This window comes from Antedon mediterranea, chromosome 5 (genome assembly GCF_964355755.1).
Source record: "Antedon mediterranea chromosome 5, ecAntMedi1.1, whole genome shotgun sequence".
Classification (NCBI taxonomy): domain Eukaryota; kingdom Metazoa; phylum Echinodermata; class Crinoidea; order Comatulida; family Antedonidae; genus Antedon; species Antedon mediterranea.
Window position 1 is genome coordinate 25,744,704 of NC_092674.1, and position 23,206 is coordinate 25,767,909.

Genomic DNA, 23,206 nt, shown 5'->3' on the forward strand with positions numbered 1-23,206 from the left:
TTAATGAAAACACCTCTCTATTAATGGGACATCCCTCTATCAAGGGGACATTTATCTATCATGAGGATACTCCTTCTATTATGGGGACACCCTCTATTAAAAGGGACATCCTTCTATCAAGGGGACACTTCTCTATCATGAGGACACGCCTCAATTAATGAAAACACCTCTCTATTATGGGACATCACTCTATCAAGGGGACATTTCTCTATCATGAGGACACCCCTCTATTAAGGGGACACTCCTCAATTAATGAAAACACCTCTCTATTAATGGGACATCCCTCTATCAAGGGGACATTTCTCTATCACAAGGACACCCCTCTGTTAAGGGGACACTATTATTGGGACATCCCTCTATTAAGCAGGCACCCCTATATTTTAATGGGACACTTCTCTATTAAGGAAAAACTTTACTATACAATGCAGCAAACAATATGAAAGCCCGCTCCATTAATTATTTTGTAACGTAAAATTATAATCTATTTCAGAAATGTATTTATTTTTTTATTTATAACAATTTGGAGAAGCCAGATAGTCACATAACCGTTAAGGCTAGTGGCTAATTAAGCGGCCTCTAAACTACAGTATCTTGAATTAATACAGAAAAACAGTGGGGCTACTGTAGATGATGGTTTGAATGTTAACAGACACACAAGGCAAAAACAACAAGCACTTAAAATCATATCAGAATTAATTGCATTCATGTACAGTATACCTACCAGATTTGTGAACTTTGACACTCCGTTTTAGCAGCTGCGATGACGATGGTATCAACCCACTCAATGGATCTTCATCAAAGATACTGTCACTTATAACCAGCATCTTCTTCTTCATACAATCTCTGAAAAAAAGAAACAGTTAAAAAAAGCTTGTCAAAATTTCTTTCCATTTTTGTACTTTTTGTAGTTAAAAATATATTGTCCTGCAAAAACCTGAAAAATAAAGATTAATAAAATCAGACTTTGAATAGGATATTTTGCAGTTTAATATTAAAGTTATAACAAACTATTATTTCACTTCTAAAAGGCAAAAGAAACAGTTAATTTTAATTTAGGTATATTTTGCTTACAATTTTTTTTTTCGACCTCGTTTTTGGTCAAAGTCAATTAATATTATGTGACATTAAAAAAATGGCATATTTAAAAAAAAAATTTTAAAAAGTACTTTTTTAGGAGGACAATACATCTTTAAATATTTGCAGATTAGATTGTTTAATTCATTTGCTTTAGACTCTGTGCCCAAATATGGTAGTGATATGCATAAATATGGTAGTGATATGACATCATCATGTCCATATATGGGCAAATCACTTTTTTTTGTCACATAAAGTTTGATAGTGTAGACAAGGCTTTAGACTCTTCTGTTGAATGCCAATCGAAATGAAAATATGCATTGAAAATAAAACATTATACTACATTGTTGAAATCTTTCTCATTTTTATTACATTTGTAGATGGTTTGTCTGAGAATTAAAACAGAACATGAATACATCCCCAGTTACTACTACTGTATGTTATGACGTACGTAAAACTGGTGGCGCTTCACCACTCAGATTTAAAGATATGTGGAGTTAAATCAACATTTTATCCGCTCCTACACTAATATTAATTATTATAATAACAATAACAATATCATATTAACAATAATTACAATAATTAAAAATAATAACTACTACAGTAGTAGTAGTAATGACTATAATTTTTATGTTTAAATTTTAAATGTAAATATGTATAATTATGTTTGTATGATGTAGTAATAGTATGTTTAAGCGGATATTAGCCCTTGATGGCATTTGCAGCAATAAAGAAATTGAATTGAATTGAACTATTATTTATAGTTTGTTATTCACTTTAGAAACTAGTACTGTACTGTAAATTATTATAATGAATTTCTAATGTCATTAGAGCTACTTTAAAAATTCATGGTTATATTGAAATTTTCTAAATTTAAAATTTGGAAATTTTGCAGTACGGCATTTTAAACCGGACGCTCAAATTGGACGAATAAATGTTTAATTAATTAATATCATGATAAAACAAGTCTATTGCATATGTTATTACCATAGTTACGACAACAATCAGAAATGATATTACTGAAAATAATTGCGCACTTTGGTTTTAAAACGCATGTTTGTGATAATGCATCCACCCAGTGGTAATGGATACTAATAACCTTCTATCTAATGTAAATGCTAATTGCCACTAAAAGTAGCTTTTGTAGTTGCTAAGAAAGTCTTCTTCATAATCATCATAGTTTTAATGAAAATGTTATTCTTGATTCTCTTCTTCACTCAGTCTTGTTGTAAAAAGCTTATTTGTATAATTGGTTGGAAAATTCTACATGTTATTGTTAAAAGTATGTACAGTACCATACATTTTATGTATATTTTAAAGAATATTTTCTAAAAGGCTCTGAAACCTTACAATTAGATTGGAATGACACTTTAAACATGTTTAGATCCAGTCGAGGCATGACCTGTTTATACAGTAGTTTCTATCTTAAAATCCTGATGTTTTTTTGGGGGAGTCGGAGTGGGGGGAGGGGGGATAGATATATTAAATGTGTAGTAGCAGTAAGGTAGTTTTAATATACAGCTTTTGCTATGCTACTAATTGCTACACTGGCAAAATTATTCCCTGCGTTAAGCTCTGTCTACACTATCAAACTACAGTTTGACAAAAAAAAGTCTGATGTGCCCAAATATGGTAGTTGATATGCCCAAATATAGTAATGATATGACATCATCATGTCCATGGGCACATCACATTTTTTTGTCACATCAAGTTTGATAGTGTAGACAGAGCTTTACAACACTGGCAATGGTACAAGTCAGGATTGAACCCTGTACCTTGGGGTTGGAAGGCAAGCAGGCCTGCATCATCTTATATGCATGTCTACTGCACAGCACATAATATTGAATAAACTGCATGTCGACATTTGATAGGTACTCCATTGATGCTCTGTTGATAAATTAATGTGGAGCCACAGTTAACAACAAAGAAAAATTGATCAAAAACCTCTTTTTGTAAGCTGTCATTGTCAATTATTTTCAATTTAAACGTACTGTACTACAGTAGACAATTAAGTCTGCAGAGTATGATATTATTACAGTATTTGTATATTATATTAAGTTTCTAAAGCTCTGTTTACACTATCAAACTTGATGTGACAAAAAAATGTGATGTGCCCATAAATGGACATGATGATGATGTCATATCATTACCATATTTAAGCATATCACTACCATATTTGGGCACATCACACTTTTTTTGATAGTGTAGACAGAGCTTTATGGTTAAGTTTTATGGAAGGAGACATTGCTAGCTAGCATTTGACAAGGCAATCTGTCAAGCTCATAGCATTATGTTAAGTAAATAATCATGCTAATGCAATGTCTTACACATGCCAGAACATAAATTACAACGTAAACGTGTAAATCTCAAATTTGGTTCTTCTTTACTGAAATAATGATTGGATTTCTTGTATTAATATGACAATTTCTTCAAAAATTAAATAGATAGTAAATATAGAAATAAAATTGAAAATCTCAAAAAGAACGCTCATTTAGACTAGCTTGTTGCTTGCTTGAAAATAATTTGTCAAGAAAAAATATTATTAAACATTTTTTTTTATAGTTTTCCTGTGCTGCATTCGCAATTTTATCAGTCGTTTTTTTCTATATTCCGAAATCAGTAAATTCATATACACTACTTTATGTAATTTGATATTAGTAAATTGATTTTTTTTTAAATGGTACCATTTACTACAAAAATAAATACCAATGGTTTGTTCAATCAATAGTATTGTAATTTTGATAATTTAATATATTTATTTATCATTATTGTAAATTAGAAGGCCTAATCAGTCCAAAGAGTGAATGAAAAAGTTGATTAAATTAAACATTTGTATAAAAGGAGATTTATAGCATTTGTGGCCAGTGGCGTAACGCAAAGGCCTGAGGCCGTGGTTTAGGAACTCGGTGGCCCTCTAACGCTGGAGGCCTCGGGCGTTTTACATTTTTTGACATATTTTAATGCCTGTTTTTTTTCCTCTTGGCACTGCTCAGGGAGCCCCATAAGCTCCGGGGCACCACCGGGGTTTATCCAGTGCCCACTCATAGCCATTATGCCACTGTTTATGGCTGCCACATTACCCCCTTTCCCTCAAAACCATCTCTCTCTCACACTAAAGTGTGATACCATTCATTTAACAGGAACTAACTGTCAATACTATTTCACAGTTAATTAATTGATCTGTCCAATCAGTAATCAACTCACTGTACTATTCCACTGCTTGGTAGGTAATGTTGGACACCTCCTAATCCATCAAGGCTCATTAGTTGACTGGTGCTTGTGTCAATTATATACACTAACGATTCACTCTGAAAACAACCAAATATATATTTATATCATTAAAAACCTTTTACACTTAAAATAATACTGCAGATTAGAATTTATTGTTAATTATTAAAAAATCTACATACTTTTTTATTTAAATACTTTCTTGGAAATGTATTTTATATTATAGTAAAAAAAACATTCAACATAATTACAACAAAAATTTGCAGCTAATGAAAAAAACAAATATACTCAGCTGTTTATGTTTACACTATCAAACTAGTTTGACAAACAATGTGATGTGCCCAAATAAGGTAGTGATATGTCATCATTATGTCCTTATGTGCACATCACATTTTTTTGTCACATAAACTTTATTAGTGTAGAGAGCTTAACATACTGTGATTAAATAACGTTATCACAATTAATTATTCGTTATGTAGTGTAATGTACACAATTCCAAAGATCAACCAAGGGTCTATAGTACAATACTTTCACTGTAAAACAATATTCACTTGTATACTGTACGTTAAAACACAAGTGATTACAATACATACAGTAATTGATATGTAAGATTATAATCCTGTTTAGTACGTTACTGTAAAAACAATACAACATAAAATGTACTGTACATGCTCAGAGGAATTATAGTATGTTTTAATATCTTAAAGTGGTTCAGTTGATATGATTACTGTATTGTAGTCTTATAGCATTCAAGTTGTGGGGCCAAGTCCTATAGTACTCATTTTAAAGACTGCATGCTATGATTGCTAGGGCAGTTTTCAAGTTTCCAGCCATTAATTGGCCTTAATGGAAGACTCCCTGATCTTAATATTTGTTTTATTTGTTTTTTGGGTCAAATAAATAGTTCTTGATTTTGTATTCAAAGTACTGTAAGCCTTAAAAATAACACAGGATCTCATAACAATATTTCTGTACCTATCCATAAAACCAACTCATTCCAACACAATATTAGATACAGTACTCCAGACCCACACTATGGAATAATCTGCTATACCTCCTTCCATTTGAAAATCTGCCTCCCAAAATGTATTTCAAAAAATAAAAAATCATTATCTTCTCTTAATATTAGCCTGTCATGTCTTGACCAGTACCTACAGTACAGTATCTTTTCCATACTTCCTCCTTTTTTAAAACTTATTTTTCCATTCTATCAATTTTGTCTACTCTGTCTATTACAACTGTATGCACGGATATAATCAGGCAGAGGTAACAGGGAACTCCTGCCTCCAAAGTCTACCATCAATAAACTATCTGCAGTACAGTACTTAAGTTAAAGTATATTTTAAGGCCTTCTTCCACCTAGCCTAATCTACTGCAACAACAACCCCCATAACCTCTGGGCTGGGTACTAGTGATACAGTAGTAACAATAGAGAGGTTTCGCAATCTTACGAATACGATAACGAAAACGGATATGTCACGCACACGTATTCATTTTCGTAAGCCATAAAAAAATCTGTTTCGCATGGCAACAAAATATTGAGGCGCGTCCAAAATATGACTGCGGTAAATTTGAGCGAAGCGCAGGTACGTGTTGCTTGGTGCTTGGCTGCCTACTGTAGGCCTAGCGTAACATCAAAGCGAGTGAGGACTTTAAAAACTGCTATTTATCAAAATTGACTAGTAAATTACTTTCAATAAATCTATAATTATATTATAATCATGAATCATTCCTGATTCAAATGCAAAATGTGCAAAATAGATCAAAAACTCGTTTTGTAGTTACGAATATGACTGGTGATATTCGTCAACACGAATACGCTTTACGAATATGAAATGGGGATCAGCTCAAAAGTTTCACAAATGTATGACGTATCCGTTTTCGTTATCGTATTTGTAAGGTTGCGAAACCTCCCTATTTGCATTTTATTCCAACAAGCAATACTTAGGCCCTATTTCTGCTCCATATCATCGATGGAAAGAGTACAAATACTAGTGTCACAAAGAAAGATAACGTGTCAAATACAAATCTGAGATTTAAATCAGGAGTTCAGGACATAATAAACTGCATAAAATCAAAGAAATGGAGGTGGGCAGTACATCTGGCAAGGAGATATGACAACAGATGGACAGTCAGACTAACACAGATTGGACTCCAAGAACCTGCAACAGAGACAGAGGGAGACAAAAGATAAGATGGAGGGATGAACTAACAACATATGGTGGCATTGCATGTGGCAACGAGTAGCTAGAGACAGAAGTGAATGGTCAATTGGTGAAGAGGCCTTCGCCCTGCAGTGGAAAAAAGAAATTCTGTAGGTTAAGAAGAAGAAGATCATCAATGTATGGTACTGCATGATGATATGCTCAACTGGATGACTTGCTTGACAGGATTTTAGGGATCCGGCCATACCTATCCATCCCTCAATCCATACTTCCAACAAAATGTATTTTGGGTATTATGAAAGTCAACTTTTTTTTAACAGTCCTCCCACAAGGTAGTTTCAGCAAAAACGGGTCATCAAATTACAGTATATTATTCCTGTTATATTTTAATAACTTGATAAGTTAATCTTTTAACAAATAACAGTTTGTATAGTTTATAATATGTACATCATAGAATTTGATAGAATCATTGATTACTAAAATTAAAAAGCATGTCAATTGTTATTCACTGTTTCCCTACCAGCTACTAACTAAGAATTTGATGTTTACCTCGCGTTTGTAAATTCACTGTTCCCTACTGTATGATGTTATAGTATATAATACATCATAACATTTGATAGAATCATTGATTTTACTAAAATTAAAAAGCATGTCAATTGTCAATTCACTGTTTCCCAACCATGTTTATCTCAGGTTTGTAATAAATTCATATTTGAGCACTTCACTCAGAATAGAGTGCAAACTAAACACAAGCGTATTTACAAACTGCAATGCTAATATTAACTAACCCAGGCAATTATTCACCTTCCTAACCTAGGTGTATGTAATCCACTCCATACTAATTGCCTTCTGTAGCTGGCCAATTATGGTGCAAGAACTGATGATATAAATAGACAAAAACAATTGAAACAGAGATTACTAACACAGTAATTGATTAAAAAGGCACGCCATAGAATAGATGATTGTAATGGAAAAGGATGATTATTGAATTATCAATTCTTTTAGATACAGGCACATTTTGTTTACCTTTTTTTAGGAATATAGAAGAGATGAATGAATATTATCAGGGTAGGAACCCTTCCCAACTGCACCAACCTCTCTTTTACATTACAAACAAGGTCCTACAGTATTTTAGACTTTAGATGTAATATTTCAATCTTCTACTAATCTATTTAGTTATAGTGTATAACTCACATTTGAATTTTTGCTAATGACATCTTTGATTTACTGTATCTAAGAGCAATTTTGTTTGAAATTAAATTTTGTTTGTTGGTTATCGCTATGCGCAAAAAATAAAGTCCTTCTTTCTACAGAACCCCAAATCTGGATCCTCTATTGAATTTCTTTGACAACAGACGATATTTAAACATATTACTGTAGGAAATGTTTTAAGCTCTCATGAATATTTAAAAATATTCATGAGAGCTTAAAATACAGCAGCACTTATTTGCAAGGCGACGCAAAATCGTGGTTTCAGTTTTCAACGATAGGTGGCGCTTCAAAATCGTTAATGCGGAAGTAAGTTGATTTTACACGATTTAACGGTCAAAACGCGAAGTGGCTTTCCCACTGTAAAGAGTTCTTATTTCAACCAATGTTATAACAGTATGTAAAGCACCGCTGATTGTGCAATCATTGCAATGTGCGCCATATTATAAATGTTAATTATTTTTGTCTGTGATACTGATAGGTCCACGAATAATAGACACGTTTCGCGCTCGCGACCAATCAGAAATAGTGGGTATAGATTTGTAAACAAACCGAACACCTCTCGCCTAGTGCGTGTTGAAGCATAGCGAAATGGCTACTGCCGAGTGCTTTTGTTGCAAGGTGCATCATAAATGTTGTATAAGTTGGATAAATCGTGAATTTAACTACACAAAATCACTGAATAATATTCCTGTTTTTAATTTTCAAACACTTGCTGAGTGGTTTGCGTCGGCTCCGAGAAGGATAGTGGCGCAAAATCTTGGAAATGTTTCAAGGAAAGGTACGTCCACGATGTGCTCGTGGCTCTCCGCCCGCCCGATGGCGTTGCCTGATGCGGTACTTCGTCTACTAGGCCTAGGAGGCTTGGGTGTCTGTTTAAGTGCCGAAGAACACCACATAATACATGGAAGATGCAATAGGAGCATGAAGAAGAATGAACGATAATAATTAATATATTTACGCAACATTTGTAAATAAAATCAACAGTTAACATGTATTAAATGCACCGTGTCAAACCAAAAATGACAATACATAAATAAAGTCGATGATTCCGAACCAAATGCCCAAATAATTCTACAGTGAATATAAAACATAAGTTTAGAAAATAAATAACATCCTTACCATGCCATTCCATCAAAAGGCTAGTTTTGACGATTGCTTTTTAAGATGATCATCTTTCAGTTCTCCCATGCTTTAACATACCTCTCGCTGTGTTTGTTTACCATTGTATACCCACTAAAAGGTCAAACTGACGGTAACCTCGCGAGCGCGAAACGTGTCTATTCATTTTGTTTTTCATTTATTCACACAGGAGTAATTAAAACTTTGAATTCAATTAGTTTTCTGTGTCCTACTTACCACATCATCTAATAACATGTTGACAGCCTTGTGCAGAAAATGTCTCAAACTTGCAACATCAACCACCGCTGCTAATTCCAACAGTGCCTCCTGAAACCAAAGCAATACTAAATGAGAATGTAAATATAATAAAGTAGGACATTTTAAAAGTAATTTTAATTTTTGTTGAATGAATTTACCTGAAGATTAAACCTTATAAATAACACCACATACATATGGGTAGTGGTTTGTTCATTTGTGTATTATGTAACAACTGGTTCTATACTGTAGGGCTTTCCCAATATTAGAGGATCTTTTTATAATAGGGGGCTCCCCAGATATCAGGGGGCTCTCCCTATATTAGAGGGATCTTCCCATATTAGGGGGCTCTCCCCATATTAGGAGGCTTTTCTCATATTAGGGGCTCTTCTCATATTAGGGGCTCTCCCTACTGTATATTAGGGGCTCTCCCCATATTAGGGGGGGCTCTCCCTATATTAGGGGCTCTCCCCATATTAGGGGGCTCTTCCCATATTAGGGGATCTCCCCATATTAGAAGGATCTCACAATATTAAGGGGCTCTCACCATTAGTGGCTCTCCCAGTATAAGGGGCACTCCCCATATTAGGGGCTCTCTCCATATTATTAGGGAGCTCTCCTTATATAAGGGGGCTCTCCACATATAAGGGGGTTCTCCACATATAAGGGAGCTAGCACAGTTTGGTGGTTTCTAGGTTCAAGCAATGAAAGATGACGCAGCAAGACCGATGAGAACAGGAACAGTGGACAATGGTCAGGGTGCTTTGCACTTGAGACATACCAACCATCCCATACTCAATTTTTCTTTGCTACTACTAGTAATTTTGTTCTTACTACTACAGTATAGGTCATACAGTTAGACAAAAATAAACATATCAAAAAGATATACTGTGCCCTGTTGTAGTTAGTAATATTATCTAATTCAACAAATAACATGGAAACAAATTTTGGAGAGAAAACTTAAGGAAAATACATTGCTGTATGTAACTCTGAGCCAGAGCTACCTCTTTAAATTGAAAAAAAAAATGGCATTAAACTGAAATTGTTTCATTAACAATCATAAAATGTTAAAAACAAAAGGCCGGTTATCCAGGTATACTTTAGATAGCTAAAAAGACAATTACACCATAAATATTAGTACAGAGAACATTTTCGCCAAGGTGTAGCATAGCAAAAATCTATACAAAACAACCTTATTGCTACACATTTCTAAAATTGTGTAGCAAAAAATACAATACAAAACTATGTTTCTCGACTTAAAAATCAGTTTGATTAGCAATATTGCTAAACAAAATTTTTAAATGAAATTTTTCCCTGTAGTAACGTACAGTACTGTTTAATTGATTATACAAAATACAATACTGTACCTTTTTTCTATAGTGCAAACAGACAGAGGAAACTACTTTTAAATTAAATACTAATATTAATAAAAATTATATATATTTATATGAAGAATAAAGAATAAAGTACTGTATGAGTTAACTTAATACTGTAGTTTATAGAGTATAGTTACGTGCTTACAAGTTACAATTAATCTTTAATGATGTCTTTGAAATTGATTAGAAGTAACCAATTATGAGGTAATTTTGATATTAAAATAACACGTACCTGAAACCGCATTCTCGGTTTTACAAATTTAATGAATTCTAAGCTCCAATTCTATAACACTACTTGTCCTTCTAAGTAATTACTTTAAGAACAAGCAAACTAGATGATTTTCAATTTATTTAGCCTCATATAATCAATTTTCACTTCATTGAAGGTGATGCTTTTAAATACAGTAAAGACAACACGAGCAGCATCAAACATCACGTTTACAAACTCCAAATACGAACATTAGGCTTTTACGATGAAATGAAAGAATTAAGAGAATATATCGGTCGGTGTGACAAAAACGGTAAACACAGATGGCAGGAACCAATTAGACTGGTTGTGTTAGATGGCTAATGTGCATGTGGATGAAAGGTGTATTTGTGAGGATCAGAGAGAGAGATGAATATAAGCGTACTCATGTAAGAATTGTTATGATATTAACCATTGCAAACATACTAATGTACGTTAATTATTTAATATTAGAAACTGCCCAGGTGTTATTTAACGAGTTGGCCAACTATAAAAAAAACCTCAAGGTTTTTCTATGATTGTTGTTGTTGAAGAATATTTATTTTAATAATTTGTAAAATACTAATTATTATAATATAATCATTTTTATTTAAAAATATTGATATATAAATTGCACCTCTATGAGCAGATTTGTTATTCTTTCACTCAGATGAGTTTCAACTCTGGTATCTAGCATTTAATTATAGAATTCATTTAAATAAAAATATTAATGGGCACACAATACATTAGCCAGTACTGTAGAGTTTATACCCTGCAACAGTATACAAAGAATACAGTGGCATAACAGCTATGAGCGCTCACTCGATATAAACCCAGGGCCCACTTGAGTGCAAAAAGACATTAAATTAAAATATATTAAAAAAGGCTAAAAATGCCAGAGGCCTCCAGCGTTGGAGGGCCACCTAACGCATCTCCTTCCTTGTTTTAGTAGTGTCTTACAGTAAATATATTAACAATTTTTAAATATTTTTATGTAAAATGTACTATGAAATACATTCAAAATATTTTCCTATTGAGAACGAAATAAAAAGGGATTTGATTTTGATTTGATCTGTGTAATACGCCACTGACAGAATACCTATCAGATTGTTTGTAAACCCCCAATCTAAGAGTTCCTGTATTCAGTGAGATATTACTCTTAGTCTTTAGTTTGTTTTTCCCTGCCTGGGGATATTTATTATTATACTTCAATACTCACAGGAGTTTATAATAACCTCTTACGTAGGACACAAAGAACGGGATATAACACACTTGTCCTGCCTAGGGTATCAACTACAATATGCACCGGAGTTTATTTATTTTACAATACAAATGATGAGACTTAGTTTTGTGAATTAATATTATTAAAATGATAAAGTTAAGTACTGTACCATGCCGGTGTTGGTCTTGATAGTTCCAATGCAAAATACAATTGTAATTTTGAATTAATTTTATACAGTAACTTCAAAGTTTAATATTTATTACAAAGACTAAAATGACTAAATTTAAATGAAAAATATTTAAAGAAATAAATTCATCCAAATGTAAACTATATGTCACGCGCAGATAAGATAAGAAGAGATAGGCTAGGGCCTAATACTATAGGCCTAGGGCCTAGTATAACTAATAATTTTCATACATACTATATTAAGCCTAGCCCTAGCTAGAGACTAAGTAGGCCTAGCCTAGTAGGGTCTTCCTACCTCGCTAGGCCTAGCCAATCTAATTAATAAGGCCTAGGCCTAGATATTTTTAATAGTTTAACCTTTTATTTTAGCTAGGCTAGCCTCCCTAGGCCTAGCTAGTCAGGGCCTAGCCTACTACTAGCCTAGGCCTACTGTAGCCTAGGCCTAGCCCTAGGCTAGGCCTAAATTCTAAATATTAAATAATGATTGATTGATACGTTTAATGCCTTTTCTGAAATTAACTTAACACCTTAAAAATTTGAACCAACTTTAACAACAATTACTTGTTTTTAACCAGAGGCATGATGATTAGCCAGGCCTACCTGAAAACTCTCTTGATTTAGGAGGATGTGCAGATTGTCAGTTTCCAGGCACGGTGTAACTCTGCTGTCAGTGTCAACCTGATTATAGCCTGACAACATCCTAGCCTTCGCTCGAACGAATTGGTAAAAAGAGGTAAACATATCCCTTATAATTACAGCCATCTTTAGCTAAAACTGGCAATACTTCACTTTACAGATTTAACTTTTCTTCATTATACTTAAGGAACTGTAAGTACAATGAACAAAAATATCAGTTAACCCTGAAAATGCACAACATTTTATTCACATCACAAGTAATTGTATATTCGCGCTGTATGAGGTTGGAATAATTTATATCGTATTATTAATTTCACTTCAAAACGCCCTCTATTACATTGTGGCAAAAAGTGCATCCTAGATTTTTTTTTTCTTTTAGTTCAATAGGCCTATAGATTAAATAAATGTTTGTTTAAACAATAAAAATGAATGGGTAGCGTGCTCCATTTATTATCTGTGGTTGGTTGTAGTAACTACTAACGCTAAATAAAATTTTGAATCGTTAGTGTCACAAAGCATAATATAACACGCGCGTGCGCGTCCAATTATTGATAAAATTTGGACAATATTCTACGCACGCGCTTTCTACTGTGATTGTCTTGCCGGTATCCTTGACGTACTGTGGATATCTAAAACTTATACGGTGTTATTTTTTAAATAGGACATGCACCTATATTAACACTAAGAACGAATTTCGGAAGCTCCATTTATTATCTGTGGTTGGTTGTAGTAACCCTTGTACTACTAACGCTAAAGTTTGATTAAATTATCAGATGTATTTTGATAAATAGATATAAGTTAGACATTAAATTTATAAATAACTTCGCAAGTCACAGTGAAAATAACTGAACATGTAAATATAGTACTCAGGCCCGTTTATACAACGCACGCGGGGTTGGGACGCGTTCGGGATCTAACACAATGTGTGTCCTTCCCCCCACCAAAAAAAAAGGACTCTTGTATGCAATTGTCTAGTTTGTAAACCAATTTTCTGTTCGTTTATTTCTAAAACAAATCAATCCCCTAATGCCTTGCATTTATTCTGGCGCAAGAGTGAAGGTAAAAGCATGTCTCAAGTTTCAAAGTAAGCCTAAGTTGAAAGTGACTATTTATATTATTTCATGTTTCGAATGTAAATGCATACAACGCCACCCAACTGGCAGAAAACGTTTGTTTACATACAAAAAATATAATAATACAAAAATAAAAAATAAATTACACATCGATTAAAACACATGGAGAAAAACAAGGCCATATACATGGCTGTAGTCGCGTGCTCAAGTTAGTATTTACCGACCGACCAACCGACCGACCGACATACTGTAGAGTCGATCGCGCTGCACGCGACTAAAAATGTTGAAAATCAGTAGATGAAGGTTGATTCAAATTTAATAATGTGTGTAATCAACAGTACATCATGTTTGATAGTAAAAAAACATACCAGCCTCAATCATGGTATGTACTAATATGGCAATATGATTGTGTATATATATAATATATATTATTCGTGAAACTTCCTCACATAGTGCACTAGGGCACAATGCCACAACTATCGAGATAACGGCTATTCAAACTTAATTCACTGCACATTGGACTCGAGATTGGGCGTTTTGAGGTTAGTTATGACTGGTTGGAAATAATGAAACATCAAACCAACTCGATCAAACATTATTATACATTCGTTGTTCTTGTAGGCCTAGATAACATCTTATCGCACGACGTTTTTTAAATAAGTTCATTTTTCTCATTTAATAACATTTATTTACAAACTTCTCTTTTTTAATCCTTTCATCGAGATTTGATTCGGTGTCCAGCATCCAGTAAACCACGAAGTAATATTATTCAATGACTATACAAATCACAGTAATCATAATCGTGCGATACTTCCATAAGTAGAATCGGTCCGATTTTTTGTCAATTTCAGATAATAAACATCGTTATCATGGCTTTATTTGAAGTTCTTTCAAACTTGATTTTAATATAAACTTAGCGTGATTGCATTGCACCAGTTATACTTTGTGAAGACTTGAGTACCAACACATATCAAGTGATTTATGGTGGCTGTGACATAAAACTAAAAGGTAAGGTCATACAGTTTATGTTATTATACTTAATTATCTTTTCATAAAATTAATTAATTAAATATGTGAGTTTATTTAGTTATCCTCTGATCACCACTATGATATTTATTATATCATTATCATACAACGAAACAGATTTATGTCTGATGTTTAACCAAAGTTATTCATATTTTAAAAAAAATTAAATGTGTAATTCGTTAAGATCGAAACTCGCTATGGTAAGGAGGATCAAACAAAAACGTATTTTCTTTAACAAGTTTAAACTGCTTTAAATTCATTGAATCAAGACTTAATTTAAAGACTTCACCAAGTTAAAGGGAGTTATTAGTGTCTCTTTCCACAATTGAGTGAAAGAAAAAGAAATATGTGATATAAAGTGGTCCACCGCGTGTATGTTCTGAAATAGTTTCTCGACGTTGCAACCATCAATATACTTCTATCTTCCTCAGGGTGAGAATGTGGGAAAATGCTTCGTAATAAAATAAATGTCTAGAACACAAAAGCCCGAGTTTAAATTCCTAGATTTTATTTCCTCCATTCTCATGTCATTCAACAAAATTGGGCGAGTTTTGTCACATAAAGCTGAACAAAATTTAGAGATATTGTTGTAGCAACTTTAATTACCATAATGTCTCTCAAACTTACACGCGAAAATCCAAATGTATTATTAGGAGTGCGTGCCTCATTGATGATCCTACTGGTTCCATATAACTATTATCAATTAACAAAGGTGAATTTCGTTCTTTTTTTGTATAGAAAAAATGGCACATCCACGAACAGTGAGTGAATCTCGCTCTAGATCTGCTAGTAAACTGGAACAGAACTTGGATAATATAGGAGCTCCGTTAACCTACGGCACTGAACTGTATAATCCAAGAACAACCCATGGAGCTGTATTGCATGAACATGAAGATTTCGGTGAACTTTCAAGAAGGTAAAAGTACAATATCAAAAAATGTGCATGTAACCAACAGCAGAAAAGAGTGTTAAATTAACAAAGAATGTTTAGTAATTAGTAGCATCTTCTAAAAAATTATAACTTAAATTAGAACAATCAATGACAACATACATTGAAGCTAATGCTTAATAATGATAGCCAACAAAGAACAAATAAAAAGAAACAAAGATAATAAATTGAACCGGACATAAATCAAGAACACCTGAATATTCCTCCTCCAAAGTTCTCCATTTACTTCTCTCTAATTTCTCAGTTTGCAATTCTCCACCAGTTGTTTTTATATTTCCTCATGTCATCTCTCTATCCCCTCATTCTAGGCTTGCCTATTTTCGTTTTCCATATTCTTGGTTGCCAAACCATAGTCCTGCTTATCCTGGAGTCTTCCAACGTAGCCTGCTCATCTCCACTTATTTTGAGCAATTATTGCTGGAAGCAGATCTCTGGTTCTTGATCATTTCCTCATTAATTTGCATGGAATCTTTTCCATTATTATTTTGATCCATAATAAGTGTATCCATTTGTATTTGTTTATCTTTTCTGAATCATAAGTTTCACCAAAGTTATTCACCTAAACATTCACGTACATAGCACAAAGTTCACTGGGTGAGGGCAATTCATCCCTGCTATCGCTATCCAAAGATAAGAAGAACTTGGTCATTCCGAACTTTGTAACATCCTGGAAATACCTACAATTCAATTTTTTTTCAAAAAGAGAAACTAAATCTATATGCCTAAACTTATTTCATACATCAAGTAACACATCAGCTTCGGCTGGATGGACCACCCTTTTTAAATATTGTTAAAATTATAATAAAATAAAATGCTATATAAATATAGTGTTAAAGTAGGCCTATATTAATAATGATTAATATTTTATTTTATTTGTATGATCTTTGAACTTTGACCCTGTCTACGATAATATCAGTGAATTGAACAAGAAAAAGAAGTAAGTATACTGCATTATTTATTTATATTTTATAGTTTCATTCTTGGTTTAATTTTATCTAAAAATGGTTAATCTCGAAAGATAATAATGCGCATGCGCAGTTTATTGAAATCTGAATCGATTAAAAAAAAGCAAGAATACTATTAGAGATAACTTATCTTAAAGATAAACAACATTTGGATAACATAGAACCATAGCATTGTCTATAATAGTAATGAAACGCGCTTACTGGAACTTAAGAAAAGTTTTGATTTGCTATTATGTAGAGGGCGCTATTGAATACTTAAGCAAGAACTACATAGTTTTTAGTCGCGTGGAAGCGACTCTATAGTTCACTAAGTCGGTCGGTCGTTCTGTCTGTCTGTCTGTCTGTCGGTCTGTCTGTCTGTCGGTCTGTCTGTCTGTCGGTCCGGTATCACTATGCGTTTTGTCGCTTTATGACCTTATCTTGATATCAGTTTAATCTAGCTAAGTCAATTTTTCACAGAATATTCCTTATGGCCAGGAATCGATGTGGTTATGTTTTCACGGTGCGCAATAAAAAATTACGCGGTCTACGCACGATTTAACGAAATCACGTTTGTAATCATATCTTAACAACCATGAATCACCATTAAATAAAATTTGGTACTCATAAATTTCAGGGCGTAAATCATCATATGGCAATACAATTACGTGCGTAGCGCATGTAACGCATGCGTACGCGCGCTTAAAATTTTCAAAATTTATTTTCGATGAAATAAGAGTACGTTTCAGGCAATTTTAAGCGTTTACAAAATTGCCATGAGTGCGCAGATTTTTGCGCGCGCACTGCGCGTTAAATGTTATTGCGCACACTTTTTGCCCGATTTCTGTTTTCTTGACTTACTTTTCAACTCAAAATTACGTTATACGAGCACGTCAAATGTGACAGGCTACGCACGTGTAAATTAAAAAAATATAAATGTTTTTAAACATTTCAACATTTTTAAACATGTTCAGTAATTTCGGTCAGTATAGTTCACTATGTCGGTCGGTCCGTCTGTCTGTCGGTCTGTCTGTCTGTCAGTCTGTTTGTCTGTCGGTCCGGTATCACTATGCATTGTAGCACGCGACTTAATGGCTGTTGGCCTTGTTATTACTGTGTGTACAAATAAATAATTATTGTAAATAAAAAATACTGCAATGTACATAACTTGTATGTATATTAATACATATTTTTTGTTTCAAAAGGGAAATGGCGATGGCCGAGACTGGAGAGACCTCTGAAGAGTATGATGTCCGATGGCGTTCAATCTACATTACTTATCTCACTGTGTTTTTATCAAGTACTGGTACGATAACGATTGTGATTGGCCATTTGCTTGTGTCGCGCTTGGTTGTTCAAGCGGCGACACTGTCTTACTATAGTGTTTTATACAAAGCAAGAGAAATGAACAGATCCGTAACCGAGAAATCTAATGAAACACTTTTTAAAATGACAAACTTCTTTGCACAAAATAAGTGACTATTAGAAATTAATCTTATTAAAGAAATTGTTTCTTTAACCAACTGTATGCCGAATCCATACTTCGCTAACCACTACGTATTTTTGTTTTATTCATTTAGTAACAAATAGTATTGTATTTTTCAGGTTTTTCATTAGTCTTACCGTCTATATGGCCGTATATACAAAGTGTAAGTCCTACAACTTTATCAGCTACTAGAAATCCATCAACTTTTTTAGGAGATTTTCAGTAAAACGAATGATTTTAAGAACAGGATTGTAGAGAGACGTTGGGTTTAGACATAATTAATTTCAGGTTAAGTTCCACTAGAAGTATTAGATCTACTATTATATTCTACTGTTATAATTATTTTATACAGGTTAATAGTGACGCTGGACCCGAGATACTTGGTTGGACAATCGCTACATTCGGCTTAGCTCAGTGCATAGGTGCACTGTTCTTCGGTTGGTGGGCAGATCGTTTCAAAGTAATCAAGATAGCAATGATAGTCTCTGTTCTACTGACTATCATTGGAAACGTAATATATGCCTATGCAGCAGTTCCGAGTAACGTAACCGCCGGAATAGTGATGATAATCATCGGTAGATTTTCTGTTGGTCTTGGTGCAGGTACGTTTGTCAACAGTTTTGATTAAAGAACTTGATTCTACAGCTGTCGTTAGATAGATCCTAACTGACCATCGCAATTCATTTAGATACAACTAGACTAGTATCTAGACTTGCGATGGTCAGTTAAGATCTGTCTAATGACAGGAGATTTCCAAAGCTCTTGAAATTTGAAAGATTCGTCCGAACTTTTCCACCACTAAAGTTCATTAATACCTTCTTATAACATAATGCTTAGTTTTCCAAAACACTTTCTCCTCTTTAGTTTCTTTGCTTCTTCTCCTCTTCATATATTTTCCATAACTGCCTCAATCCATGCATACGTCTCCTCCAATCAGCAATTTCCACACTCTTCTAATTTTTACACTTCTCCACCAATCAGAAACCTACACAATATCTTTCTTTCACCATTCTTTGGAATCCTGCCTCATTGACTTCACAAGTATTAAAAAAAAAGGAAAACCAATTGGACAACTTGTGACAAATGCTGTATTTCGTTTTTATTTCTATAGGTGACGTCGCTTTAGGTAGAACTTATGTATCAGCAGCAACAACAATGACAGAACGAACTAAAGCTGTAGCAACCCTAAGCGCCGCCATTGCTGTCGGCTACATCGCAGGACCACGTAAGTTTAAGTTTATTTACTGTGATCTTGTGATTGGTCAAATCACTGCGTTGCGCGTACGTCCTGCTTTGTTTAGTCAATTAGATAAAAAACAAGGATGATCTTTTAAATTATACGATTGATCTTAGTTTTGCAGACGGTATTTACTAAGATTGGCGAGGAAGGAGTGACATGGGAAGCAATTCAATTTACATTAAATATGTACACAACACCAGTTTACACTAGCGCCTTTCTTGGTATACTCAACATCATCTTGCTGGCTCTTAGATTTAAGGACTGTCCTCTATCTATTATTAACGAAAGTGACGACGCAGAAACCGGAGAAAACAAAGAAGGAAACCGTAAGTCTTGATTGGGGCTATGTCGCCTAATTCTATTTATGAGCAATTGTTGTTGAATTTGTTTACACATTTGGCAGAGCTTGTCCACCGATATCCCATGTTTCTTTGTATTGTGACTTTCTCGGACGGCTACGAAAGAGGATTGATCATAGGTAGATGACCAGGATACTTTAAGGTTTATAAGGTTCCAGATCATATATATTGTTATTGATAATCGCTGAACACAAACTATTTATTTTCTTAAAGAAACTGTTGTGGAAGAGGAGAATTTGTTAGATTGGGTAGCAGTGGGGACGACTTGTTTCCTGTTCTGTGTGACAACATTTGTATTCGCTGCCTACGACACGTAAGTATATTGTGACAACATTATGTGTACGGTACTGTACTTCAACTTCAAAATCAGTTTCCATTAGATAAAAGTGACTATTTTGACCCAATATTGAAAAGATAAAAGTGACTATTTTAACCCAATATTGAAAAGATAAAAGTGAATAACATGACGCAATGTTGACAAGTTAAAATTACGACGTTACGAAATGTCCTCAATTAATTATTTCTGTTAATATACAAAAAATAACCCTTTTTCTAAACTTTTAAACCACTTTTGTAATTTTAATAATATTAAGTCAAAACTTCCATATGGGAAATGAAATTTGATGTTGTTTGTGATATTTATGTAGGATTGGCACAACATTTATAATGGATATGTATGGTTATGAACCGGACACGGCTGTATTTTATCAAGGTCTTCTACTTTCGGCTGTTGCCGGTGTGTTTGTAGTTGTTGTCTTCTGCCTGAAGCTTCTGAAAAGGTACGTAGGCCGACATAAGTTTGGCATTACAACTTTATCTTACAGATGAAATGGCTATAGCGCACGAAACTGCATACAAATCTAATTGTGTTGTGTACAGCCATTCGACTAGACTTTTTATGTTAGTCGACGTTTCGAGTTTTGTCTGAAATCACAAGCTCAAGCAAGTAGTATAAGTATGAAACGCCATATGTGCCAAACTATTTATCAAAACTGGAAACAGACTACCATTCGACGTGTAATTGCGGAATGCGGGTCAGTATTACCGTACCTTGGCGATTAACGTCCATTTTAGGTGACTCTTAACTGTTTTCTGACGATGACGAAATAAAATTGGTTTATAAATCGATGTGATTATTATTCACTATTAAATATAAGGAGGAATCGAATTATATTTCTTTGTTTTAATGATTTTGCTAGGATATTAAGTGAACGTGCTTTATTTTTGGCTGGTTTTGTTATTACTCTTGCTGGTGTGTTTATTATGATGCCATGGGGAACTAATACAATGCTGGACGAACAAGGTAAGAAAGAACGCTAAAGCATGTTCAAACACTCTTTTCTCTTTCGGAGTTATAGTGTTTCAAACGGTTTAACTTTTCGCGTTCGAATAATGCGTGGTAACATCGGATAGGCTCTGAACAGTTCATCGATGTTTATATCGGAGGTACATCGCATTGCTTGTATCCTTAGACAAGACACGTTACTTATGTTTGCTTTTTCAACCAAGGTGTACAAATGGGTACATGGTAAGATCAAAACAAAACATGCGCTGATTACTAGCTGCATTATGGGGCGGTATGTCTCCACGTTTTTGATTTAAAAAAATTCCATGGGGGAATTACATTTATAAAAGATTTGTGAATTTAAGAAAACATTATCCTGACTGCGACTCGCGCCCCGGCTGACCTGGACCCTAGAGTTAATTCCTATTCTGAATTATTTTTTCTACAGCAAAGAGAGCAGCAGAAGAGGAAGTTTCTCTTTTCAACACTGTTATCGATACCGGTGGCAATATAACATACAAGATTTGCTATCAGGAATACGTTTGGTGCGAAACCACGGCGTTCATTACCTTGCCCCAATACCTGATCGGCTTTATTTTAAACATGGGCATAGGATATGGATTTGCTTTTATCATGGCGTCGACAATTTACTCAAAAGTTCTTGGCAATTTGAATCAGGTAAGATCATTGCGTTGATGGCTATGGTCACGGTGACCGTCTTTTTAGAGACAGTGATAATGAATTTGAAGATCACTGTTTCGATGGCAGTAATGTCCTAAACCAGGAGCCAATTCTTCTGTCATGTCTGTAAGCGTTTATTATTGTTATTATCATCATGCCTTTTGTTGTCCATCGAATGCTATTATTGTAGGCAGTCCTTATTCTTATATGAAAAGCCTCCAAAATGGACAACAACAGTTCCCTCAGCTCCTATGATGAACAGAATAACCTTATCATGAACAAATAAAGCCCCTATTATCAAAGATGGTATATACGATCTTCGCTATTATACGACAGATTTTACCAACACGGCTCTGATACCACGCAGGCCTAACGGAGTTACTGTGCACTACAAACAGCTGCGACAATGTTAACAATTGTTCTTTTTACAATTTAGGGTAAAATGATGGGGTGGCTGACTGCAGCTGCCAGTGTTGCTCGTATCATAGGCCCAATATTCATCTCTCAAGTGTACGAATCTCAAGGCCCTCGTATGGCATTCGGCATCATGTGTCTTATTGTTATTGTATCTATATTCATGATCGCCATTTTGTACGAGAGGTTTGTACCGTACGGAATGCGAGAAATCTATAAAATACATTTTGAAGATTTGAACTCGGAAAGTGACTACGGTGACAAAAGTAAGGACAATGCAGGATTTATCGCAGACGATGAATTAGGAACAAAGTTCTGATGCTACATACATTCCACTTTTATAACAAAAAATACAAGAGAAAATAATCTGAATATTATTATTATAGTCAATGTAAAGATTGCCTTGTAAAAGAAATATGATTCCTTCTGGAAATGGCACAATTCATTCAATCGTTCCACGTTTTTCTCATCTTTTAGAGTTTAAACGGGTGTTGCGAAAAGAACTATTTTGTAGCTGGTGGAGTTTATAATATATCTTTTAAGGCGTTTTAAGTAAACTTACTACAGTACTGTACTTATCTATTAAGTGTTAATTTACTAAATACCTTGTTTCTACTGTGATTGTCTTGTTGATATCCTTGACGAAAAGGTAACTGGTTGTACTTATAATATTAAAGTCACTGAACGAATTTCAAAAGCTCTCCCATTTATTATCTGTGGTTGGTTGTAGTAACTCCTGTACTACTTGTACCACTAACGATGAATAACTTATCAGATGTATTTTTAATAAATAGACATAAGTTAGACATTAAATTATAAATAACTTCGCAAGTCACAGCGAAAATAACTGAACATGTACATTTAGTATTAGGACTAAGCACGCGGATAGGGGACACCTTCGGGATCAAACAAATTTTTGTCCAATAATGTTGAATATAGTAGATGAAAGTTGAATAAAATGTAATAATGTATATAAAAATTATACAGTACATCATCTTACGACTGCAATATTGTAACAATTTAAATTATATTGCTAAATAAATGTGAATA

General features: G+C 34.0%; 2 protein-coding genes across 2 annotated transcripts in view; one reads left to right on the top strand and one right to left on the bottom strand.

Annotated features, from left to right (window-relative positions):
- LOC140050098 (cGMP-dependent 3',5'-cyclic phosphodiesterase-like) overlaps positions 1-12,939 on the bottom strand; it is a 76,138-nt gene extending 63,199 nt beyond the window's left edge. The window contains exons 1-4 of the mRNA XM_072095119.1: positions 12,664-12,939; positions 9,036-9,125; positions 4,279-4,382; positions 722-843 (exon numbers count right to left, since the gene is read on the bottom strand). Coding sequence (XP_071951220.1) covers positions 722-843; positions 4,279-4,382; positions 9,036-9,125; positions 12,664-12,825 — 478 coding nt within the window. The 5' untranslated portion in view covers positions 12,826-12,939. The remainder of the gene's footprint in view (positions 1-721; positions 844-4,278; positions 4,383-9,035; positions 9,126-12,663) is intronic.
- Positions 12,940-15,541: 2,602 nt separating this feature from the next.
- On the top strand, positions 15,542-22,475 carry LOC140049861 (major facilitator superfamily domain-containing protein 8-like). The gene is made up of 11 exons (XM_072094812.1): positions 15,542-15,714; positions 17,897-17,997; positions 18,297-18,340; positions 18,530-18,779; positions 19,289-19,402; positions 19,531-19,743; positions 19,990-20,089; positions 20,424-20,555; positions 20,976-21,079; positions 21,510-21,739; positions 22,179-22,475. Exons 1-11 carry the CDS (start codon positions 15,542-15,544, stop codon positions 22,473-22,475), a joined length of 1,758 nt encoding a protein of 585 aa, XP_071950913.1.
- Positions 22,476-23,206: the final 731 nt, after the last annotated feature.

Coding starts and splice junctions, on each gene's coding strand:
- LOC140049861 (XM_072094812.1), top strand. CDS start 15,542: ATGGCACATCCACGAACAGTGAGTGAATCTCGCTCTAGATCTGCTAGT. Junction 18,780..19,288: donor TTCTGTTGGTCTTGGTGCAG/GTACGTTTGTCA, acceptor TTATTTCTATAG/GTGACGTCGCTTTAGGTAGA. Junction 19,403..19,530: donor CGGCTACATCGCAGGACCAC/GTAAGTTTAAGT, acceptor GATTGATCTTAG/TTTTGCAGACGGTATTTACT.